A 19,931-nucleotide genomic window follows, 5' to 3' on the forward strand; every position below is an offset into this window, starting at 1 on the left:
GTTCTGAAGCTGAACACCTTTCTTTATTTAATTTATTTTGTCTTCTTCATGGTTTGATGGAGTTTTTTTTTTCTTTTGTTTTGAGTTTCTTTTTTTTTTTAACCAAGGTTCATCATAAATAGTAATGAAAATATTAGAAATATGAACAAGCAGTCTTCAAGTCAAGTGATAATTGCACATGATTACTGTTACTACTGTGTATGTGTAATGAATGTCTTGGATGTCTTAAAAGTCTTCTAATAGAGCTTACTACAATTTTAAAGCTTAAGTGAAACATGTATGATGCTGCCTGTTAGGGTGGGAAAGGAGTGTAATGTGATAATTGTGGGCAGTTCCATCATAACTTCCCTCCAGCTTTAAACGAATGTCAGTGTTAGACCAGTGGGATACTACTGGATGGCAGTTTTGATTTTCATTGTATGTGAAGCTCTGCAGATACAGAAATGAATTGTAGCATTTTTTTATTTTTCTGAGCTCTGTTCTGTCATATGCAAGTGTTTGTACTGTAAGACTATTACTGCTTTTCAAATTTTTCATAAATACTTGTGAAGTAATGCAGTTTACTCACTTGCCCTGTCCAATGGTGATTGAAGATAATGAGGTAAAAATGATTTTATTTATTTGGCAGACCCTCCCCAAAAACAAAAACAAACAAACAACTTTGCCTGGGGTGAGTAGGAAGTCCAGTTTTTCCAAAGCTGTAGTGTGTAACACAAATATTTTGTATGTCTGCCTATTGGAAACGTTTTCATTTAAATTTGATTATATAAAAACTATGTTGTTGAAGATAATATTTCACATGACTTAGTTAAGGAACATACATTACTGCTAAAAGTAGTATTGCAGTATCCATATTCTTTGTCATTCAAGTGTGTTTTTCCTGAGGATCTTGAACTATTTAAAGTAATTGTTTTTTCAGACTGTATTTACATCCAAAAGGAAGCAAGAGAAGGAAATTCTTTTCAAGTAGAATGTTTGTGGATAAAATAATTGAATATATATATGTAAAATAATTTACATATATATGTACACACATCTGTCAAATTCATTAGAGCATGATGGTTTGCTAGGGGTGTAGTCAGCATCCTAGTTTCCAAATGGAGCAAAGTGACAAAATACCTCACAGTTATTTTAAATGTGTATGTAGTAGAGAGAATGTTTGGTCACATGTGCTGCATTGTGAGAATGAGAAGTAACAAAGTTTATTTTCATCTATCCTTAATGTTTTATTTTCTAGCTTTGTGTTTGATAGCGCTCAGTCTGAATGTTTCAGTCTGTTTGGTTGGGGGTTTTTTTGGGTTTTTTTTTTTTTTGGTGGGTTTTTTGTTTTTTGGGTTTTTTTGGTGGTGTTTTTTCCTCCTGTAGTTACTTGGTTTGAAAGCTGTGGGTAAAATATGCATGGACATTATGGAAAGTTTTGTTATGATTTTTAATTCTGTTCATTTTGTCTTCTGAAATGTTGTTTTATGTATCTTTAATTTTAGCCTTTGAAGAAAGGAGAGAAGGAAAAGAAAAAGAGTAATTTGGAACTTTTTAAAGAAGAATTAAAGCAGTAAGTTTGCTAGTTTTTACTGTAAACAAACAAAATCCAAGGTTTTGCCTTGTTTTGCAGACAATATTTAAGATCATTCTTGCTAAGTTGTTTCCCAAAGAAGGTTTTTATTTTTTTCTCCCTCAAATACTTGTGTAATGGTATAACTAATTAGCTCAAAATAACTTCGGGTTAAATACTGCCATTGCTGATGGGCTTGGCCTTGGCCATTGTTGGGTCTCTCTTGGAGCTGGCTGGTGTTGGCTTATCAGCCATGGGGGAAGCTGCTGGCAGCTTCTCACAAGGGCCACCCCTGTAGCCCCCCGCTACCAAAACCTGCCCAGCAAACCCAGGACAGGGCTGTAGCAGGGAGATTGGTGACAATGTGAAATGTCTGCCACTCTAGAAAAGAGTGAGTTTGTCAGTGTTTATAAACTGTATCCAGAGGAATTTGTAGAAGGAGATTGAGCTTTTGTATAATGCGGAAGTGAGAGTTGTAATTCAAGTCTAGAGACTTCAACTTACGTAGCATTAGAGCAAGCTGCATAATGCTTGAAAAGGCAGATTGTTTCACTTCCAGATGTGTTGTGATACAACAAAGAGCAGTGCATGTATTGAGTGCAGCTGAGTGCCATGTATTTATCCTGATGCTTGAGATGGAAAACAAATGAATCTCAATACATTAGAAAGCAGTAGGTACAATATTCTAAATCCATATGTGGTTTTTGTGAGGAGTCCCTAAGCCTCAGTGCTGCATGTTCCTGAGCTGGTGTCAATGAATTGAACTGACAGCCTTGTATTCCTGGGATTCAGTATCTTCATATCAGGATTTAAGGTCAGACTGCAGGGAAGCAAATAGTTGCTTGTGGGTACTGTCCTCAGAGTTAGAAACTGAGATGAAATCCAGTTTATTCTGGAAATAGTCATGTGGGTGTGCCTGTGAGTAAGGCTTAGAAAAGCTAGAAGGATGAATAGACACTAAGGAGTTTTGTGCATCTTGAAAAGTCACCTGAGTGGTGTGCAGATCTCTGGCAGTTGGATGTGGAATTGGGGTCACTTTTTCAGAGCACAGTTCTTCAATTTTGTTTGAGAGTGAAATACCCTGACAGTATGGATGAGGAAGCATGCAGCTGGAATAATTCTGGTAGATATATTCCAGTTGATGAAACAGAAGATCAGACATATTGGCAATTTGGAAGTTCTAACAAACTCATTGTTTCATATTAAAAATTCTCCTAATTGCAAAGTAAATCAAAATTTTAGAATAAAAACTTCAGAATGGTTTTAAGTTGTTGCTTACTTTAAACTTGCTTTGTAGAATCCAAGAGGAGCGTGATGAAAGGCACAAAACAAAAGGTAGATTGAGTCGTTTTGAACCACCCCAGTCTGATTCAGATGGGCAGCGACGTTCAAGTAAGTAGATGTTATTTTTTATCTTAGTCTGGGCTGCATGATTTGTAGACTAAATTGTACATATTTTTCTTCTCTATATTCAGTGGATGCTCCTTCAAGAAGAAACAGATCATCTGGTGGTAATACTGATTCTTTTCTTACTCAGTTTAATGTTGTCATTTAAATGCATAGCAGGAATTATGACTTTTTTTGGTTTTTTTCCCCTTTATTTTAGTACTGGATGATTATGCACCAGGGTCACATGATGTTGGAGATCCAAGCACAACAAATTTGTATCTGGGAAACATCAATCCTCAGGTAAGTTTGGAGCCTAGGAGTTCAGTGTTGGCATATTTGGGCCCAGATGAATGTTTTTGCAATATTCATTGGAATAAATGCTCTGTAAATAATGCTGAAAAGTTAAGGTTTAGACTACCAATCTCTAGCTCAGTTAAAATTCTTTTTCCATTGATATTCCTAAGCAAGGTGGATCATATCTTAAAAATTTGAGTGTGCTTAGTTAAAAGTGCAGTTTTTTAGATTCTTGTTTCTGCAGTAGGTTACGTTGGGGGACTATCAATGAAGTGGTGTTTTTCAAGAAACTAAAAATATAAAAATTTTGACATTTGGACAATAATATGAACAAGTCTCACAGAAATACAGGGGCAAAATGTTGATTTTTACCTTTTTTTCATGTAGATGAACGAAGAGATGTTATGTCAAGAATTTGGCCGCTTTGGACCATTAGCGAGTGTTAAAATCATGTGGCCAAGAACTGATGAAGAAAGAGCAAGAGAAAGAAATTGTGGCTTTGTTGCCTTTATGAACAGGAGAGATGCTGAAAGAGCACTGAAGAATTTAAATGGTAAAAAGATTTCTGTGTTCAGGGCTGTAATTATCTTTGCAGACTGTAAGCACATTTTCGGGTTGTTTTATCAGACGAGTGAGATGTATTCTGTAACTCCAGTAGATACCAGGCTGGCAATGATTTAGTTTACACTTGACTATTGTACTGGCAACTGAATGTTGTCAAACAATGGTAATTGTGTGCTGTAGTGTCCTGAAGACAGCCATTGGGGGAAGACTAATGAAACATTTAGTGTAATAGGCCTTCATTTGCCTATATTGCAGTCTGATAGGTGTAATAACAGTAATCAACAATGTAAGCAAAAGGTAAACTGTGGCAAGCAAACCTAAATGTTGCACTTAACGAGGAGAAATTTATGACATCATGGTAATGGAGGTTTTTTCCTTTCACTTTTTCAGGCAAGATGATTATGTCGTTTGAAATGAAGCTGGGCTGGGGCAAAGCTGTACCTATCCCACCACATCCAATCTACATTCCGCCCTCCATGATGGAGCACACGCTGCCACCGCCCCCGTCAGGACTGCCTTTCAATGCCCAGCCCAGGGAGAGATTGAAGAATCCCAATGCTCCAATGTTACCACCACCAAAAAACAAGGAAGATTTTGAGAAGGTAACTTACAGTACCCTGGGCCGTATCTCATTGTTAAATACTACATCTGTGACAGTATTTCAATGGCTTCATAGATTTGCATTGTTCAGGCTGACTTTGGCAGCCCTTAGTCTGCAAATTCTCTGGCTCCCTGCTGTAGCCCAAGGGAACCTACTTAATTCCTGAAGCTCTGTTTCATGTCTGTGTTAGGGTACAGTATATTGACTCTTGGTTAATTTAGTGCTGCTTAAAATCTGGCTATCATTTTCCCCCTCCAGGCTCCCTGGATTTTTTTCTCCTACGTCCCCCCCTTTTCTTGGCTGCCAAATTGCAGTATCTAAATTGTTTTCCTTATAGAAAATCCTACATTTTAATTTGGGTAGCATTATTTTTTACCCTAGAAGAGTTGATGTATTTTGTGTAGAAGGTAATTTATCTGGACATTAAATAAGTAAGTATTTTATGCTACTTATGGAGTCAGTTTTCAAACTTTTCTTTTTGTGGCATATTTGCTGATAAAAGGGTAAGTATCTTGAAATCACAAACCAACTTGATTTACATTTGTAAGAATTTATTGATTCTTTGAATGACACTTAAATGTCAGGGCTGTTTTTTGTAAGACTTGGGGATAAAGTAATACCAATGTGATCCAAGTCAAATAGTTTAGAATCTTTTCATAAACTTAAGAACTCCTTTCTTATATATTCAGCATAGTTCCTATTCAGTGCCTCAATGTACATTCTGACAGGAATGTTCTGATACTTTGCAATTAGTGAACCTTCATGGTTCACTGACACAACCATTTGAATTTTGTGTAATTGCTTAGTTATAACTTCACAGCAGTGATTGCCTGCAAAGTTTGTGATAGATGTGTAGTATTTTCATTGCATATGTATATTTTTGCTTGTTACTTGTTAACAATACTCACATATTCTATGTTTATTATCTGATGTGACTTCATATACAGACTCTGTCGCAAGCCATAGTCAAAGTGGTTATCCCAACAGAAAGGTACATGTTTTTCTTTATTATTACTGATCTAAATATAGAAAATTTCCCCTTCGGAATTTTAAAGAAAAATGGTGATGTTGTGGAAAAGGTAATGGCTTGACTGAGCAATGGTTATTTTGTGACACTTAAAAGAAATGTGTGTGGTTTACGGCCTAACTATACTTGTCTTATTAACTCTTTTTTTTTAAGTGAGGGTGGCCTTAAGTAACTATCTTTTGCGTTTAATTTGAGCACTAGAAATAGATGCAGGGTAGTTTTGTGAGTGGACACTGGGGTGAAATATTGTCTTACAGATGCAGCATAAGTCCTGACATAAACCTCTGTGGGAGGCAGCTGTGGGTGGTGTTTTATTGGTTTGGGGTTTTTTTGGGTGGGGTTTTTTTTGTGGGTTTTTTTTGGTGGTTTTTTTGGTTTTTTGTTTTTTTTTTGTTTTTTTTTTTTACTTATACATTTTATAACCAGTTCAGTTGAAAATCACTTTTGAAATCACTTTTGATTTTCTGCTCATTTTTTAAATGCAGCAGTTAATAATTTTTGTCACTGAAAAAGATAATTTTGTATTATTGCAAGGATATTTTTCCATCTTGGTCCCCATCACTGTTCCTACCTTCAGGCTAGTCTAGGCATACTCTTGCTCAGTTAAGCTAAAGCCTTTTCCCAAACATAGGAACACAACACTGTTTTGAAAGTAAAGAAGCACAAAAGATTACCAAATTCTCTTTGACATTGGCCTTGGTGAGCAACACCAGCTGAACTGTCTGCGGCAGCGGGGGACCAGGAAAACATCATGGGATGGATTGGGAAAGTATACAGTTTTTGACCAGACATTGGTACGATCGGCTCCAATAAATGTGGTTTTATTATAACTGAAAAGCCTTTTTTTTTGTTGGCCAATTTAAACTAAATGACATTTTAAAATAATGCACTATTGGTTTTTTACTACACTGTCTTAATTGTCACGAAGTCCCTTTTTTCTTTTTTTCGCGTGGGGGGAGGGGGCAGAAGGAGATTTGTGAAGCTGGTTATAGTGCATTAACAAACTTGCCAGTACATGTCCAATGTGCTGTATTTTTGATGGAATTTTAGGACAGTACAATTTTTGTTGGGTAGAGACTTGATTAATTGGGGCGACCAGGAGGAGTCTTGATTTGAGAAACATATTGAGTAGTAGAACAAGTAATGGTAAAACTGTACAGTGCTCACAGAGTAGCTGTCAGAGAAAAATTTTTATTTTTCTATGTCCATTTTATTTACTGTAGCATTGTAAAAGCCTGTATGAACTCACGTTAAATGAATTGTATTTGAAAACACTTCTAATGATTCCTGATGATTTTGGAAGTTGCCAATGACTAGTGCTAAGACCATTCATTACTCAGTGCATCCTTTCGTGCAAAAATTTTGACTGACTTCAGTGGGATAATACATTTATTCTCCTTCAATTAAAATTTTTCAATACCATTTTTAACATCTCTTACTTCTTAGTAAACAACAAACTTTGAGTGTGTATGATCAATTGTTCTGTCTGAGAAATTCACTTCCCAGTAGTCACATCTTCCATACCAAGATGCCTGTAACAACCTCTTCTAGATATGGGATGAGCTGAATCTATTTTCATACATTGGAGGTCTACACGAAGCAGATGTTCTTGTTCAAGCATAAGCTGCTCTTACACAACTTGATTTTACTTGATGAAAGAAAAATTAGATGAAAACCAATGATGGTTTGCAGGAAGCCAGAAGTGATCACACTGGATTTGCCTTAAAATAAACAAATGCTGTAATGGCTTAGAGGCTTGAAAGCTAATTATAGATTTCTTTCTTGCTGATGTTTTCAAATACAGTTCATATAACAAGAAGAGTCTGGGTGTTTAGACTTTCAGAACACTGCTGTAAATAAAATGGGTACAGAGTTGTTGAAACTACATCCTCTTTGCAATGTTTTTGAGATTATTAAAAGCAGACAGGAAAATTGAACTGGTAGCTGTTTAATTTTATTTATGTAATATTTGAGGCAAATGTAGGTTCAATGCTAGATGGTTCAAAAGAACACTTGCAGATGGCAGGGATAGATTTCTGTTACTGTGTTTTTAAGTTGATTTTTTTAAATTTAGTGCATTATATCTGTGGCAGAACTTGGGATACTCATGGTAGAAAATAGTCACCTCATTGCTAAGAAGTAATAGAAAATTCTGCAACTTTTCAATGTAGCAATTACGGAATTTCAGTCATTAAAAAAGTGCTATACGGAAATCTCATGAATTACATGTAAAGAACCAATATCCAGTTGTTGCATCTAAGAAAATAAATTAAAAAATGTAAAAATCTGTATTTTTTTTGGCTTGCATCACATTCAAAGGACACGTGCTGTGAAGCTTTTGCTATATGTAGGTAATTCAATTTTAAAAATTCAGGGCCCTGTTTCCATAAAACCTCAAAGGGGTGGAAACTGGCTATCACTGTTTTTGATAAAGCTTTTGTGACTGACTCCTGTTAGCATGCTTAGAAGTGACTCTGCATTGAAAAATGTGCACTTCACATCCACTTTTTGCCTGTCTCAGGATGTAGTGCTGAATGAAGTGATACAGATTTTTATTTTTTTTTAATTGTGATTTAGTTCTCTTGGGTGTATGAGGGAGGGAACATGGGATGGTATGACACAAAAGGATGGACAGTTTTGTTCTATGCCAATATTGAAGTCTTGACCAAAAAGAGATGATCTAAATTTAATACATTGCCCTGTTTGGCATCAAGAAGGCTATTTGCTTTTCCTTTCATACTTGAATAGTTTGAAAGGTGAATGCAGATTCTATTGAGTATTCAGAAGTATGTGTGTTTTATTTTGAGCAAAATATTCAGCCACTTGTTCCCCTGCAGAAGTTCACTTAACACTTCAGTGTTCTAGACAGTGTAGATGAGGGCTTAGTTTCTGATAGCTAATTGTACTCTGGCGTTCAGGTGCCCACATTTGTGTATCAGGCTTCTGCTAAGCAAGACATGGTTGTCGGCTAAGCCTTGGAAATTCAGGAAGGAGGTTTCTTAAATTCTTACTCCACCACTGCTAGGCATGGTTTGATTTTTAAAATGCCCGTGTCTGTGATGCAAAGCTATAATATGTTCCATGTTGCCTTATCTTTTATGCAGATTTCTTAACAATACAGCAAAATAATCTCCTGCACAGTTGTAGTATCTTAGGTGGAGTGTAGTTTTATATAGTGTTAGGTCTGAATCAATTTTTCTTTAACTGTGTTGTTGTTGTAGGAATTTGCTCGCTTTGATACATCGAATGATAGAGTTTGTGGTTCGGGAAGGGCCCATGTTCGAAGCCATGATCATGAACCGAGAAATCAACAACCCAATGTTCAGGTGCTTATTACATTGCTTATAACACCGGCTGTTTTCACTGTTGTTAATATTCTGCATTCTTGAAATACTAATAAGGCTGGCTTTTGCTGTGTTTATCTTCATGTGCAGATGTAAACTTTACAAATTGCACCTAAGGCTGTGCTATCCTTTTATAAGGAAGAATGCACTTTTATTCCAGTTGTTACTAATGTGTACATATAAATAAGTAAAATGGTATACTAACACCCTAAACTACAGCTGACATAAGGGAAGTTTTGAGAACTTCTAGCACTTGTCATTAATAGAATAAAAAAGGTCCAGTTTCCAAATTTCTTGTGAAGTGCAGTCTCTGAAAAAAGGTTTTCAGGGAAGTGCTAAATGACCTTTTAGCAGTGTTTTATTTGCGGTAAGTTTGAAGTGCTTCATTACGATTTTTATATGCAAAGTGAGAAAATATGCCATTAAAAATTGTCCCTCACATCCTCTGTCAGATGTTGCCAGTGTTCTGCCAGACAATTTACTGGTAGAAAACTTCAGGTCACTCAGTATTTGATGAGTCACCTCACTGTGCAACTGCAAGCTCCTGCATCACTTGTGCTGAGGTTGCAGTTGCTCCTGTAGTGACTCTGTGCAGTGATGATTCTTTTGCTTTGCTGTGAGGTTGCACAGGTGTTCTTTCTGACCCTGTTTGTTCTGCTCTTGAGTTCCGAGGAGTGCTGTGGCTTTGGGGAGCTCTGCTCTCTGCAGATTGCATGTGTGTGCGTATGAGTGTGTGGAGCAGTTTCACATGTTCTGCCTGGCTGTGGGTGTGCCTGATTTTAGCTCATTGTGTTCACTCTGCAGCTGGGGTGGGATTCTGAACAGGGTTTTGTTGGGTTTTTTTCTAATTGTTTCCTCTAAATTTGTGTCAGTTCAAGATTTGTAATATGCTTTGTGTCTTTTCTTTGCTCTTTTGTTTAGGTTTTTATTTGAAAACCAGACTCCAGCCCATGTGTATTATAGATGGAAGCTTTATTCAATTCTTCAGGCAAGTAGAATTTTAGTGATAATTCATAGCTTCAAGCATAGTGAAGTAAAATAACACCAAAGTAAAAATACTTCTGGTTTAATTTCCAAAGGGGGATGCTCCAACCAAGTGGAGGACAGAAGATTTCCGTATGTTCAAGAATGGATCCTTCTGGAGGCCACCACCATTGAATCCATACCTACATGGGATGTCAGAGGAGCAAGAAACGGAAGCGTTTGTGGAGGAACCCAACAAGAAGGGTGCACTTAAGGAAGAGTATGTACCACCACTGACTGATGGTGCTGCCTTGATAGCTGCTCTGCTGCCTTTGCCCATTGGGTTTTTGTAGTTCTAATGTGCCATCCCATAAATTTGTCGTACTTGTCATAGTATTGTGTACGTGTATGAGTAAGTGTCTCTTCACCTCAGTGCTTCTAATCATACTTGTTGCTAAATACTTTCTTGATTTAGTTAGCTTTGTCATCACTGAACCTTTCATTCCAATTGTTATTAACCCTTAATTTGAAAGGGATTAGGAAGTTGAGAGTTGTTCCCCATTTTCTGCTGCTGTCTGTAGCTGAGGATATATGAAGCATCTTTCTCAACATTGTTATGACCTCACAAACTAAACTGTTGTCATCTTAAACTTTCTGATGCCGTTCATCAGAAATTAAAGTTGGGGACAGTTGTCAATAAACAGGGAGAGATCATCAGAGTTCTTTGCTGTGAAGTGTCAGTGTACTGGGGATGGCTGTGGTAGTGGAAGTAGAGACCTGCTTTTCCTAATTTTGCTGCTGTTGTTACAAATATGTTACTAACGTGGAATTTTTTTCCTTCCTTAATTCTTCTGATCATAGTTATCACACCAGTCATGCTTCTGTAGGTTTTAACACACAGTTTGTTTCTTATGCCTTCTTTTGCAAAGGCTCGAAAAGAGATTCTTTTAAAAATGTTCTCTGCATATGGAGGTCAGAGAAAATGTGAAGTAATTGTTTATTTACTAGCTTTCTGGATCTAGTCTTTTTTACTCTGTAGCAGAAATGACTTGCACGCTTTAGATTTATCCATTTGGTTTAGGCCTAAACTAAATCCAGAAAGATAATTGATGTGCTTAATTAGATATTTCTCAGCTATTTTTCCTTGATTTCTGTATGTAATCAGGACTTGATTGAGAATTTTTTGCACTTCATGTAATATGGACACACAAATTCAGGAACCACTGAAAGAGCTCAGGCAAAAAAAAATTTAAAAATATTGAAAATTGCTTTTGTCCTAAGGATGGAAAAACAAAAAAACATTGTTAAATGGAAACTTGAAAAAGTACTTTTCATTTCATATTGAAAGTATTAAAATTCCTGGTATTTCAGGCAGAGGGACAAACTAGAGGAAATTCTTCGTGGATTAACACCTCGGAAGAATGACATCGGAGATGCAATGGTTTTCTGTCTAAATAATGCAGAAGCTGCTGAAGAAATTGTGGACTGCATTACAGAGTCATTGTCCATCCTCAAGACTCCTCTTCCTAAGAAGGTGTGGATGTTTTCCATAATCTTGTATTTTGGGGGAAGAGCTCACTTAACAGCACATCCATGTAATTTACAGGCATTATTTCATAAGTTTCAGGTAGTGTTGAGGTTTTGTATTTAAGTATGATCTCTTCCTATGGAATTTTGTTACATATTTTTTATTCTTTATGGAGTTGCTTGTAAATAATATTCTGGCTTATTGTGAAATTGAAAACAGTGAAATGATCTGTTCAAATGAGGTAATTAAAATGGGATTGCCATGATTCTCCTTTGTAATGCTCTGGTAATGTTACAGTAGTTAGTACCCTATAGCATAAGAGGGGGTAATTGCCTCTCTAACATGTTTATTAATAATGTAGCTGTCCTACGCTTAATTCTAATTAGGTACTTCCAGGTACTTTAAACTGTCTCGTATTCTTTCTGTGAAAACGCCTTTATTTTCAGGAGAATTTAAATTGGAGCTATCTTAATTTGATGGTTTTTTATTGTAGATCGCAAGATTGTATCTGGTGTCGGATGTGTTATACAACTCCTCAGCTAAAGTTGCCAATGCTTCCTACTATAGAAAATTGTAAGTATAATATTTTAGATGATTGGCAGTTAAAAAAGCTTTCTTGTATTCATCTCTGTATGTACATTTCTGGATAAGTGTGGCTGTAGGAAATTCCAGACTTTTCTGTGCTACTGCCGTTACAGACTGATGGTATTTGTATCTGTTTGCATGAAAATGTGTAAGATGTAGCATGTTGGTAATGCAAAAAATGTATGTGCCCTATGCAAGGGACCACTTGCATGGAACTGCATAAAGGTGAGAGTACCTCATGTGCCTCTTGACAGAAAGAGCCTGTAGATAATACTCAAGATATGGTGTAGCAGATAGTTCAAGCAAAGAAGTAAATTTTTGAAGCATATTTATTTTTATTAAAATGGGGCGGGGAGGTGTAACTTTCCATAAACTCTGGATAAGGTATAAGGGGATGTTACATACTTTATTACTGAGGTGCTGAGGAGAATTTAGGAAAAATGTCCAAGGGACAGTATCTTTGTCATATTAAATGTTTGTGTCTAGTTCCTGGAGTCCCTCTTATGTTAGGGCAGCATGGTGGGAAATACTCAGCATGTTACAAAACTAGTGATTGCAATTGATGTTTCTTGTTGCAGTGTGTCTGTGTTGTCCTGGTTTATTTTTTGCACATCGTGAGAAGCTCAAGGGAAGCTGGGCAGCTGTTGCTCACTGTGCTTTCATTGAGGGCCTCACTGAATAAATTAAAATACAAGTATAACTTAAGAATTTTTTTAAAATACAGATTGAATTTTGAGACAACTCTTTCATTCTATTTAAGGTTGTAAAACTCCTTTTATCGTCCTCCAATCTTTCCAGGGTGTATAAAGAGACTGCAGCAGATGTGAAGATCTCCCTTCACAGTTCTGTTGTTGTCCAAGGTGATTTAATATATAGTAATCATACTTGCTTTATAGTTCAGTTCATAGCTACTGTAAGGATCAGAACCTTGTGCTTTTGAGTCCTATGTCCCAGGTATTTTCATGAATTATGTATGTCCAGAAAACATATATTATGAAGTTTAACTAAAGAAATGTATATGTTTAATTCTAGTTTTGAAACAAAATTATGTCAGATATTCTCTGATCTCAATGCTACTTACCGTACAATACAAGGCCATTTACAGTCTGAAAATTTCAAGGTATGTATTTCATTGTTATTTACATGACATAGAAGTCACATAAATAGATGTTCCTGCACAAGAGATTGCATACTATGATAGGTGGTTTAGACATCAAGGTCCCTATTTAGGCTTTAAAAAGAATAATCTAAAAAACCTTTTCTCTTGTGCAAGGATAGCCTTGAAATTAAGGAAGAAAATGAGGATTTGCCGGCTGAAGTGTACCAGTAGATGTACAGTTGTGCAGTTGTGAGGATATATATCTATTACGTGAATTGCAAACAAAGCCTTCTAGCTTTCTTACTGTTCTTGGGCCACCTGTCTTTCAATTTCAGAAGTGAACTTGTGTTAAGTGCTCGGTGTGGGAGAGAAGCTCCTGGGCAGAACAGCATAAAGTTACTTCTAAATGGGTTTTTTTTGTGTCAGGCTTTATTTTAGAGTTCTGATAAGCAGTCTGACCATGGGTACTTGAGAGTGATTTTTGAGGTCAAATGCTCTCAGCTTCTCATGCTCAACCTGTTTCCTTCTGTTTCCATGATGCCTCTGCACTTCTTTTTTCTTCTTGTTTTTCAGTCAGAAGCTTTAAATACAAAGCTTACAGAGTAGTTAGTTGGTGTGTATTAAGATTTTCATCCTGGTTATCCTTCTTCTGCTCTCAGTTGGTCTGGATTGAGAATCAATTTTAGTTACCTGCTATTTTAAAACTTAGTTAAATTATATGATAAAGAGAGACAGATTTTTTAAATATATCTGCTTCTTCAGTTAAATTTAGTGTGTCAAACTTGAACTGAAACACATCTTTTCAATACACCTTTCAAATAGGCTTTTTAAAAAGAAAAATGATAAAATTACTTGGTTTGGAAGGGACCTTAAAGATCATCTGTTCCAGCCTGCTGCCATGGGCAGGGACACCTTTCACTATCCCATATTGCTCAGAACTCCATCCAGCCTGGCCTTGGACACTTCCAGGGCTGGGGAAGCCACAGCTTCTCTGGGCAACCTGTGCTATTGCCTCAGCACCTTCACACTGAAGAGTTTCATGATAATAGCTAATCTAAACCAACCCTCTTTCTGCTTAAAGCCATTCCCCCCTTGTCCTATCACTACCTGCTCTTGTAAGAAATCCTTTTCCAGCTTTCTTTTAGTCCCTTTGGGTGCTGGAAGGGGCTCTAAGGTCTTCCCAGAGCCTTCTCTTCTGCAGGCTGAACAAAATGAAAGTAGGAGCACAATTCTAGTTCAATAATACGTATAAGCCAATGTTAATTTTTAGTTATTTTATTTTACAAAGAGATATTTTCTCTTAGATTTGGTAGAGGCACCTGCTTCGAACATTGGAGCAGAATAAAATTTACTCTCAGGGGAGAACTGGCAACAGCCAAAATGGATAATGTAATAAGAATTTAAAGGGAAAATGAAACCCAAGTGAGATTTCTTAAAATGTAGTTCCTATATACGTATTTTTGTAAAATTACTAGTCTTGCCCAGCATGGTACCATTGTAATATACTTCAGTACGAAACTACTTGAAAATAGTTGTCTGCAGTAGTAGTTCTATGTGGTTTATTTCCCATCACATTAAATTTCTCCGTACAAATGTTTTAGCATTTATTTTTTCCTCTTGCTTCTAGCAACGGGTGATGACATGCTTCCGAGCATGGGAAGACTGGGCAATCTATCCAGAACCATTTCTGATCAAACTACAGAATATTTTCTTGGGACTTGTAAATATCATGGAAGATAAAGAAACAGAGGTAAGTGACCTCAGGAGTGATGCTCTCAGATGGCAGGGGAAAAATGTGTTAATATAAAATAGGGTTGGCAAGGATTATTTTGCTCTCTCTTTTGGGGTGAATAAACCTCTCTTTCTTCCAAGTCCTTGCTCCTAAATAGAGGTGTAACGTATTTTCAAAAGCAAATACTGTTTATTCTGTTCATGAGTTTCTTGCTTGCAGAATAGGTGGTGTGGTGGAGTTACATTGTGAAAGTTGTTTCATAGCAGACTAGCACAGAATCACTGAACTTCCTTTGTGCTGGAAATACTCTGTAATACCTGTCTCTGAATTCTGAGTGGAATTTCAGGCGTTGTAACTGTGTGCAAAGATGCCTTTCAGAGCAGTGGGAGGGAGGCCTGCAGTATAATTTAACTAAAGCTGATTTCTCGGAGTGGAAGAGCAGGGTGAACACACACATATGAAGGACAGTGCATGTATCTAACAAGTTAGAATACACAGCTGTATTTATAATTTGTGTGTTCCTTAAGTTGGTGTTCCTGCTAAATAGTCCGTTTTTGTCAGTTGTTCATTTTATTGGTCATGGGTAAACTTTCATATCAAGGAAGTATGATTTATCTGACTCTAATTTACTGACTTTGAGCTAAACCTCAACTTAATAGCTCTTCTTTTGAATATAGGTATTGGAAAGCTTCCAGTACATTGTGGACACATTCCAAGTTCTTGCCTATAATTTTTTATAGGAAGATACTGTTGTGTTATTTCTTCAACAATAAGCAACTAAAATTGCTGGTAAAAATTGTTGAAGTAGATTTTTTGAGGTTTTGGTATTTATAAAAGTGCTTCTTTAAAAAGAAATTATTTGATAATTGGAGCAGTAAAGAAAAGCAATGTAGATTTGTACTTGAAATAATGACATACTATTTGCTTTCAGGAAGTACCGGATGATCTTGATGGTGCTCCCATTGAGGAAGAGCTTGATGGTGCTCCACTGGAAGACGTGGATGGAATTCCTATTGATGCTGCTCCTATTGATGATCTGGATGGAGTCCCAATTAAATCGCTGGATGATGATCTTGATGGAGTTCCTTGTACGAAATGTTTCAACTTCCAATTTGAATCTTCAATCTTTGATCTTTTCTTCCTGGGTAGTTTTTAGAAATGCAGCCTAGAATTGATCTGGCATGTAGCTTTGTAAAATGTGATTAATTTCAATATGCTTTACTGTCTTTAGATAGTAGTTGCTTCAGAAACACAGGAGGTGTCTTCCCATGTTACACATGTCAGGATCTAAACCCTGGTTGCTTTACTTCGTAAATATTAAGATTGTATAATCTATTTCATTATTCTGACTGTTACCTTAGTACTTTTTGGTTTCAGCTTCTGAAGAGCTTTGTAAGTTATTTTTCTGTGTCTGTCTCCACAGTGGATACAACTGAAGACTCAAAAAAGAATGAGCCTATATTTAAAGTTGCCCCTTCGAAGTGGGAAGCAGTGGATGAATCGGAACTGGAAGCTCAAGGTTAGTTCTGAAAGTATCTTTATGTAATGGTTATTTTCAGCTGATCTGTGCTAAAATGCTAATAGGATTCATATTGTAACAGATCAGCATTTTCTGTTGGAACTTGTTCACTGAATTTTTAACCGAAAAGGAAAACAGTGTATTCCGTTATGGTTATTCTACTTCAATAACCTATCAACCTTTAAAAGTAATTTCCAGTTTATGAAGAATAAATACTGAAAACAGCAAAAAAACCCAAACAACCTGGGTATGTGGCTGGCAGTCTTTTTAACTCTTGGCTTGAAATATATTGTTTTACAAACTGACAGATACTTTTCTGCTTTTGAAGGCTTTACTGCAATGTGAAATGTAGTGTGAGTGAATAGCTCTGTGAATAGTAAATATTCTGATAATGGGCTGGTTAGAATATTTCTTAATGTTGGTATGTATGCTGGTAAATTTTACCACATCGTAATTCTTATCATATGTTATATACTGAGTATATATTTTTATATGTATATATATCTCACTATAATTATATTACATATGCTAATTTTCTGATTAAGTGGTAGGTTTTTTTGTTGTTGAAATTATCCTACTGTCTCTTCTAGCTGTTACTACTTCTAAGTGGGAGCTTTTTGACCAACATGAAGAATCTGAGGAGGAGGAAATTCAAAAGTAAATACTTTTTCATTCTAATGAAAGCATAATTCTTTTATGTATCTACGGTTCAGTGTCTTTGGAACTCCTTATGAGATAGATATGTTATTACATGAGTAGAACAAAAATGAAACTTTGAAAGTAGGAAAATAAGAAAGTGGTGAAAACTCAGGATTTTAGTACAGCATGCTTTCAGCCTCCATGATTTTTTTTTTCTAACATGATGGGTTAGATTTTTTGGTAGAGTTGTTAACTATAATCTTTGAATTTATGCTGATTTGAGAATTCAGTGTCAAATAGTAAGAGCTAAGGTAGTAGTATGGAAATGTTGCTGTCAGGTATATATGAATGAATCTAAACCTCTGCCTTCTGCTGCTGAAAAAAGCACAGTGAGTCATGTTCTGGGGTGTTTCATTGGATGCTGATAGGCTCCATGCCAGCAGAAGTTGGTTTTGAGTTGTCTTTTTGCTCTTCAGGCAGCTCAGAGTTGAATTAATCTTTCAGTTAATGCTGTAAATACTTCCTGCATTCCATGGCATCCTGCAGCACTCTAGTGGTCAGCCTGGGAATAAAAATAAAATTTTGGGTATCTGCCACCTCTCAGATGCAGCTACCTCTTTTGCTTCCAAGAGCAAAACTAGTAAATATTGTTCTTCTGTTAAACTTAATATACCTGAAAAGCACCATTACAGCACTTTGAGGTTCTGCTGAGGGAGTGGGTTTCCTTTTGCAGCTGAGGTAGATCTGTATTTGATGACTGTAAATTTAATGATTTCTTCTGGACTCTGTTTCTATGAAAAGTGTAAATTGTGTGAGTAATAAAAACTAACAGTTTAATTAAATGAGAAAGATTTGTCTCTCAGATGGAGACTAATTTGTAGCTGCAGACTTACATAATCTAACTTAACAGATTTCAAAACTAGTAATCATAGAAACTAAGAGAAATAGTGCATTTCATGTGTACTTAAGATATCTGTGACATCTTAGTTAATTCTGTATGTTTTCTGTAAAGTCAAGAAGAAGAAAGTGAAGATGAAGAAGACACACAGAGTTCTAAGTCAGAAGAACAACACATGTATTCCAATCCTATTAAAGAGGAAATGCCTGAATCCAAGTCATCAGTCAAATATTCAGAAATGAGTGAAGAGAAGCGTGCCAAACTCCGAGAGATAGAGGTGAGCACGGGGTGTTTTGTGCCACCCTTCTGTACCTTTTCAGTCTTCAGCCCATCCAGATTTCTCTATGTACAATTCAGAGTTATTTTTACTGAAATAATTATAGTCCTGTTATATAGTGGGGTTTTGTTGTAGTCTGGTGTATTTTTGTAAAGGTTTATTCATGCACACCCTTACCTTGCCTGGTTTTGACATTTAAAATAATGGAGGAAGAAATGAAAAATAGGGCATATTGCATGTTGAGAATGTCTGTTCCTTTTCAGTGCTCTGTTTCAGTGCCACTGTAGCTTTAGATTGCTTGGGTGCCCTTACACTTTCCTCCCTTTGGCTAATGAACTTTTGCGATTAACTTTTGGATGTAGCTTTAGACCTCTACCTTTCTTGTTTTCTGTTTCTTGTCTTGAAGTGTCTATTTTATTGCATTTAACAGTGTCTATTTTCACTGTCTCAGCCATCAAACAAAGAAGTAGACAGAACTAATCCCACACAGTTGTGGAATTAGAGGTATTTTAATTGAAGCCCTGTGTTCAGTTCATAGGGCTCCCTGGTTCTTCTCTCCTTTCTTCAAGCACAGGTGTTGGTGTAGCCGTTAAACTTGATCAGCAGAGGTTGTTATGGCTTTGTTCTGGCTTCTGAGCTTGTGCTTGACTGAGAAGGTAACCAGAACTGGAATTTAGCACCAGCTTTGTGTAGTAGTGGAGCCTTTCTGACATGCTGCCATGTAAAATCAGGTTTAAAAATGTATGTGACTTCCTGGCTTGTATTCAGTATTCAAACCCAGGGGACACTGAACACCAGAATTCTTGCAGCTTCTCTTCAGTGCACTAAAATGATACTAAGAAGTTGCTAAATGCTTATTGCAGTTGTAGCATCTCCAAATGAGAGGTTATAACCTGGGTGATGTTTTGAAGGTGGAGTTGTGGCTGCCTACCTGTTCATACTATACTGTGGTAGTTAGCTAAAATCAGACATTAGTACAGCTCTGTAATATTTTTCTAATATGTTCAGCCTATAATATTTTAAAATGTCACAAATGTTGTTTCTCTTAAATATGCCTCCTTTTAACTATTCAGATTTTATTTAAATTAATAGACTCTCACTAAGCACTTAGAAATCTCTTGCTTTGCACAGCAGTTTGAAAGTTCATGATATGCAGCCATATTAAGTGAATAAATTCTGAATGTGAGAAGCTGGAAGGGATTTATGTCTGACCTGACTCATGGTGGCAGTATTTTTGTAGAAAATACTTGATGTTCAACTAATGAAAGTACAAGTGAAACTAATTTTCATGTTGATTGTAATACTGATTGTAGCGGTTATGGAAAGAGCTCCTTTCAGAGTGAGTATCTGTTTTACAGACATTATCTTGGCAGTTGTGGAGGCAGATTAGGCAGTGATTTGCTTTAACCATTGTTAGTTTTACACTGCACAAGTGTTTTAAGTTCTTTCATCAGTGTATTCTGTCAGTAAAAGTTTTAGGTGGCAAATATTTGAGTTTTTCAAGTGCATGCTTACATTTTATTCTTTTTGGTAAGTAAATTACCATTTTGGTTTTAGACTTTTGGAATTGTCAGGAGAAAATCTTTTTTTTCTTTTGAGAACATTTCAGACGCTATGTAGGAGTACTTAAAATTTTCCTCAAGTTTGTCATTGACAGGAAAGTACTCCCTGTACTTCAGAGCATTCACGCTCATGGTTTCTTCTTAGTGTGTACCCAATCCTTGCCAAAGCCCCCATCCATTATTAAATTTGAGGAAAGGAGCTGAGGAAAAAAACAACCAATTACCACCTTGAACAATTGTGCCATCTAAATGCACTGTAAAAAATGTTCTGTAAAATATTTGGCAAAAAAAAAAAGGTGAAGTCTAAATCTCTAGCTACACAGTCTACACAGTGACTGCCAGGGAAGCTGAAAAGCAT

At 36.4% G+C, this 19,931-nt stretch overlaps 1 protein-coding gene across 8 annotated transcripts in view; it reads left to right on the top strand.

Annotated features, from left to right (window-relative positions):
• Nucleotides 1-19,931, top strand: part of U2SURP (U2 snRNP associated SURP domain containing) — a 41,403-nt gene that overhangs the window by 12,342 nt on the left and 9,130 nt on the right. For 3 of the 8 annotated variants that reach the window (XM_066193277.1, XM_066193271.1, XM_066193273.1), the window contains exons 6-24: nucleotides 629-670; nucleotides 1,485-1,552; nucleotides 2,850-2,944; nucleotides 3,028-3,063; nucleotides 3,159-3,241; nucleotides 3,623-3,788; nucleotides 4,190-4,401; nucleotides 5,348-5,391; nucleotides 8,649-8,753; nucleotides 9,693-9,759; nucleotides 9,851-10,014; nucleotides 11,106-11,268; nucleotides 11,756-11,835; nucleotides 12,880-12,967; nucleotides 14,574-14,696; nucleotides 15,610-15,766; nucleotides 16,102-16,197; nucleotides 16,788-16,854; nucleotides 17,849-18,011. In XM_066193277.1, coding sequence (XP_066049374.1) covers nucleotides 629-670; nucleotides 1,485-1,552; nucleotides 2,850-2,944; nucleotides 3,028-3,063; nucleotides 3,159-3,241; nucleotides 3,623-3,788; nucleotides 4,190-4,401; nucleotides 5,348-5,391; nucleotides 8,649-8,753; nucleotides 9,693-9,759; nucleotides 9,851-10,014; nucleotides 11,106-11,268; nucleotides 11,756-11,835; nucleotides 12,880-12,967; nucleotides 14,574-14,696; nucleotides 15,610-15,766; nucleotides 16,102-16,197; nucleotides 16,788-16,854; nucleotides 17,849-18,011 — 2,019 coding nt within the window. Of the gene's footprint in view, nucleotides 1-628; nucleotides 671-1,484; nucleotides 1,553-2,849; nucleotides 2,945-3,027; nucleotides 3,064-3,158; nucleotides 3,242-3,622; nucleotides 3,789-4,189; nucleotides 4,402-5,347; nucleotides 5,392-8,648; nucleotides 8,754-9,692; nucleotides 9,760-9,850; nucleotides 10,015-11,105; nucleotides 11,269-11,755; nucleotides 11,836-12,879; nucleotides 12,968-14,573; nucleotides 14,697-15,609; nucleotides 15,767-16,101; nucleotides 16,198-16,787; nucleotides 16,855-17,848; nucleotides 18,012-19,931 lie in introns of those variants that run through there. The other 5 variants (XM_066193274.1, XM_066193275.1, XM_066193272.1 and 2 more) reach the window with 4 other exon arrangements.

Source organism: Chamaea fasciata, unplaced genomic scaffold, assembly GCF_029207755.1.
Source record: "Chamaea fasciata isolate MVZ Bird 193981 ecotype frontalis unplaced genomic scaffold, bChaFas1.0.hap1 SCAF_11, whole genome shotgun sequence".
In the NCBI taxonomy this organism is placed as follows: Eukaryota; Metazoa; Chordata; class Aves; order Passeriformes; family Sylviidae; genus Chamaea; species Chamaea fasciata.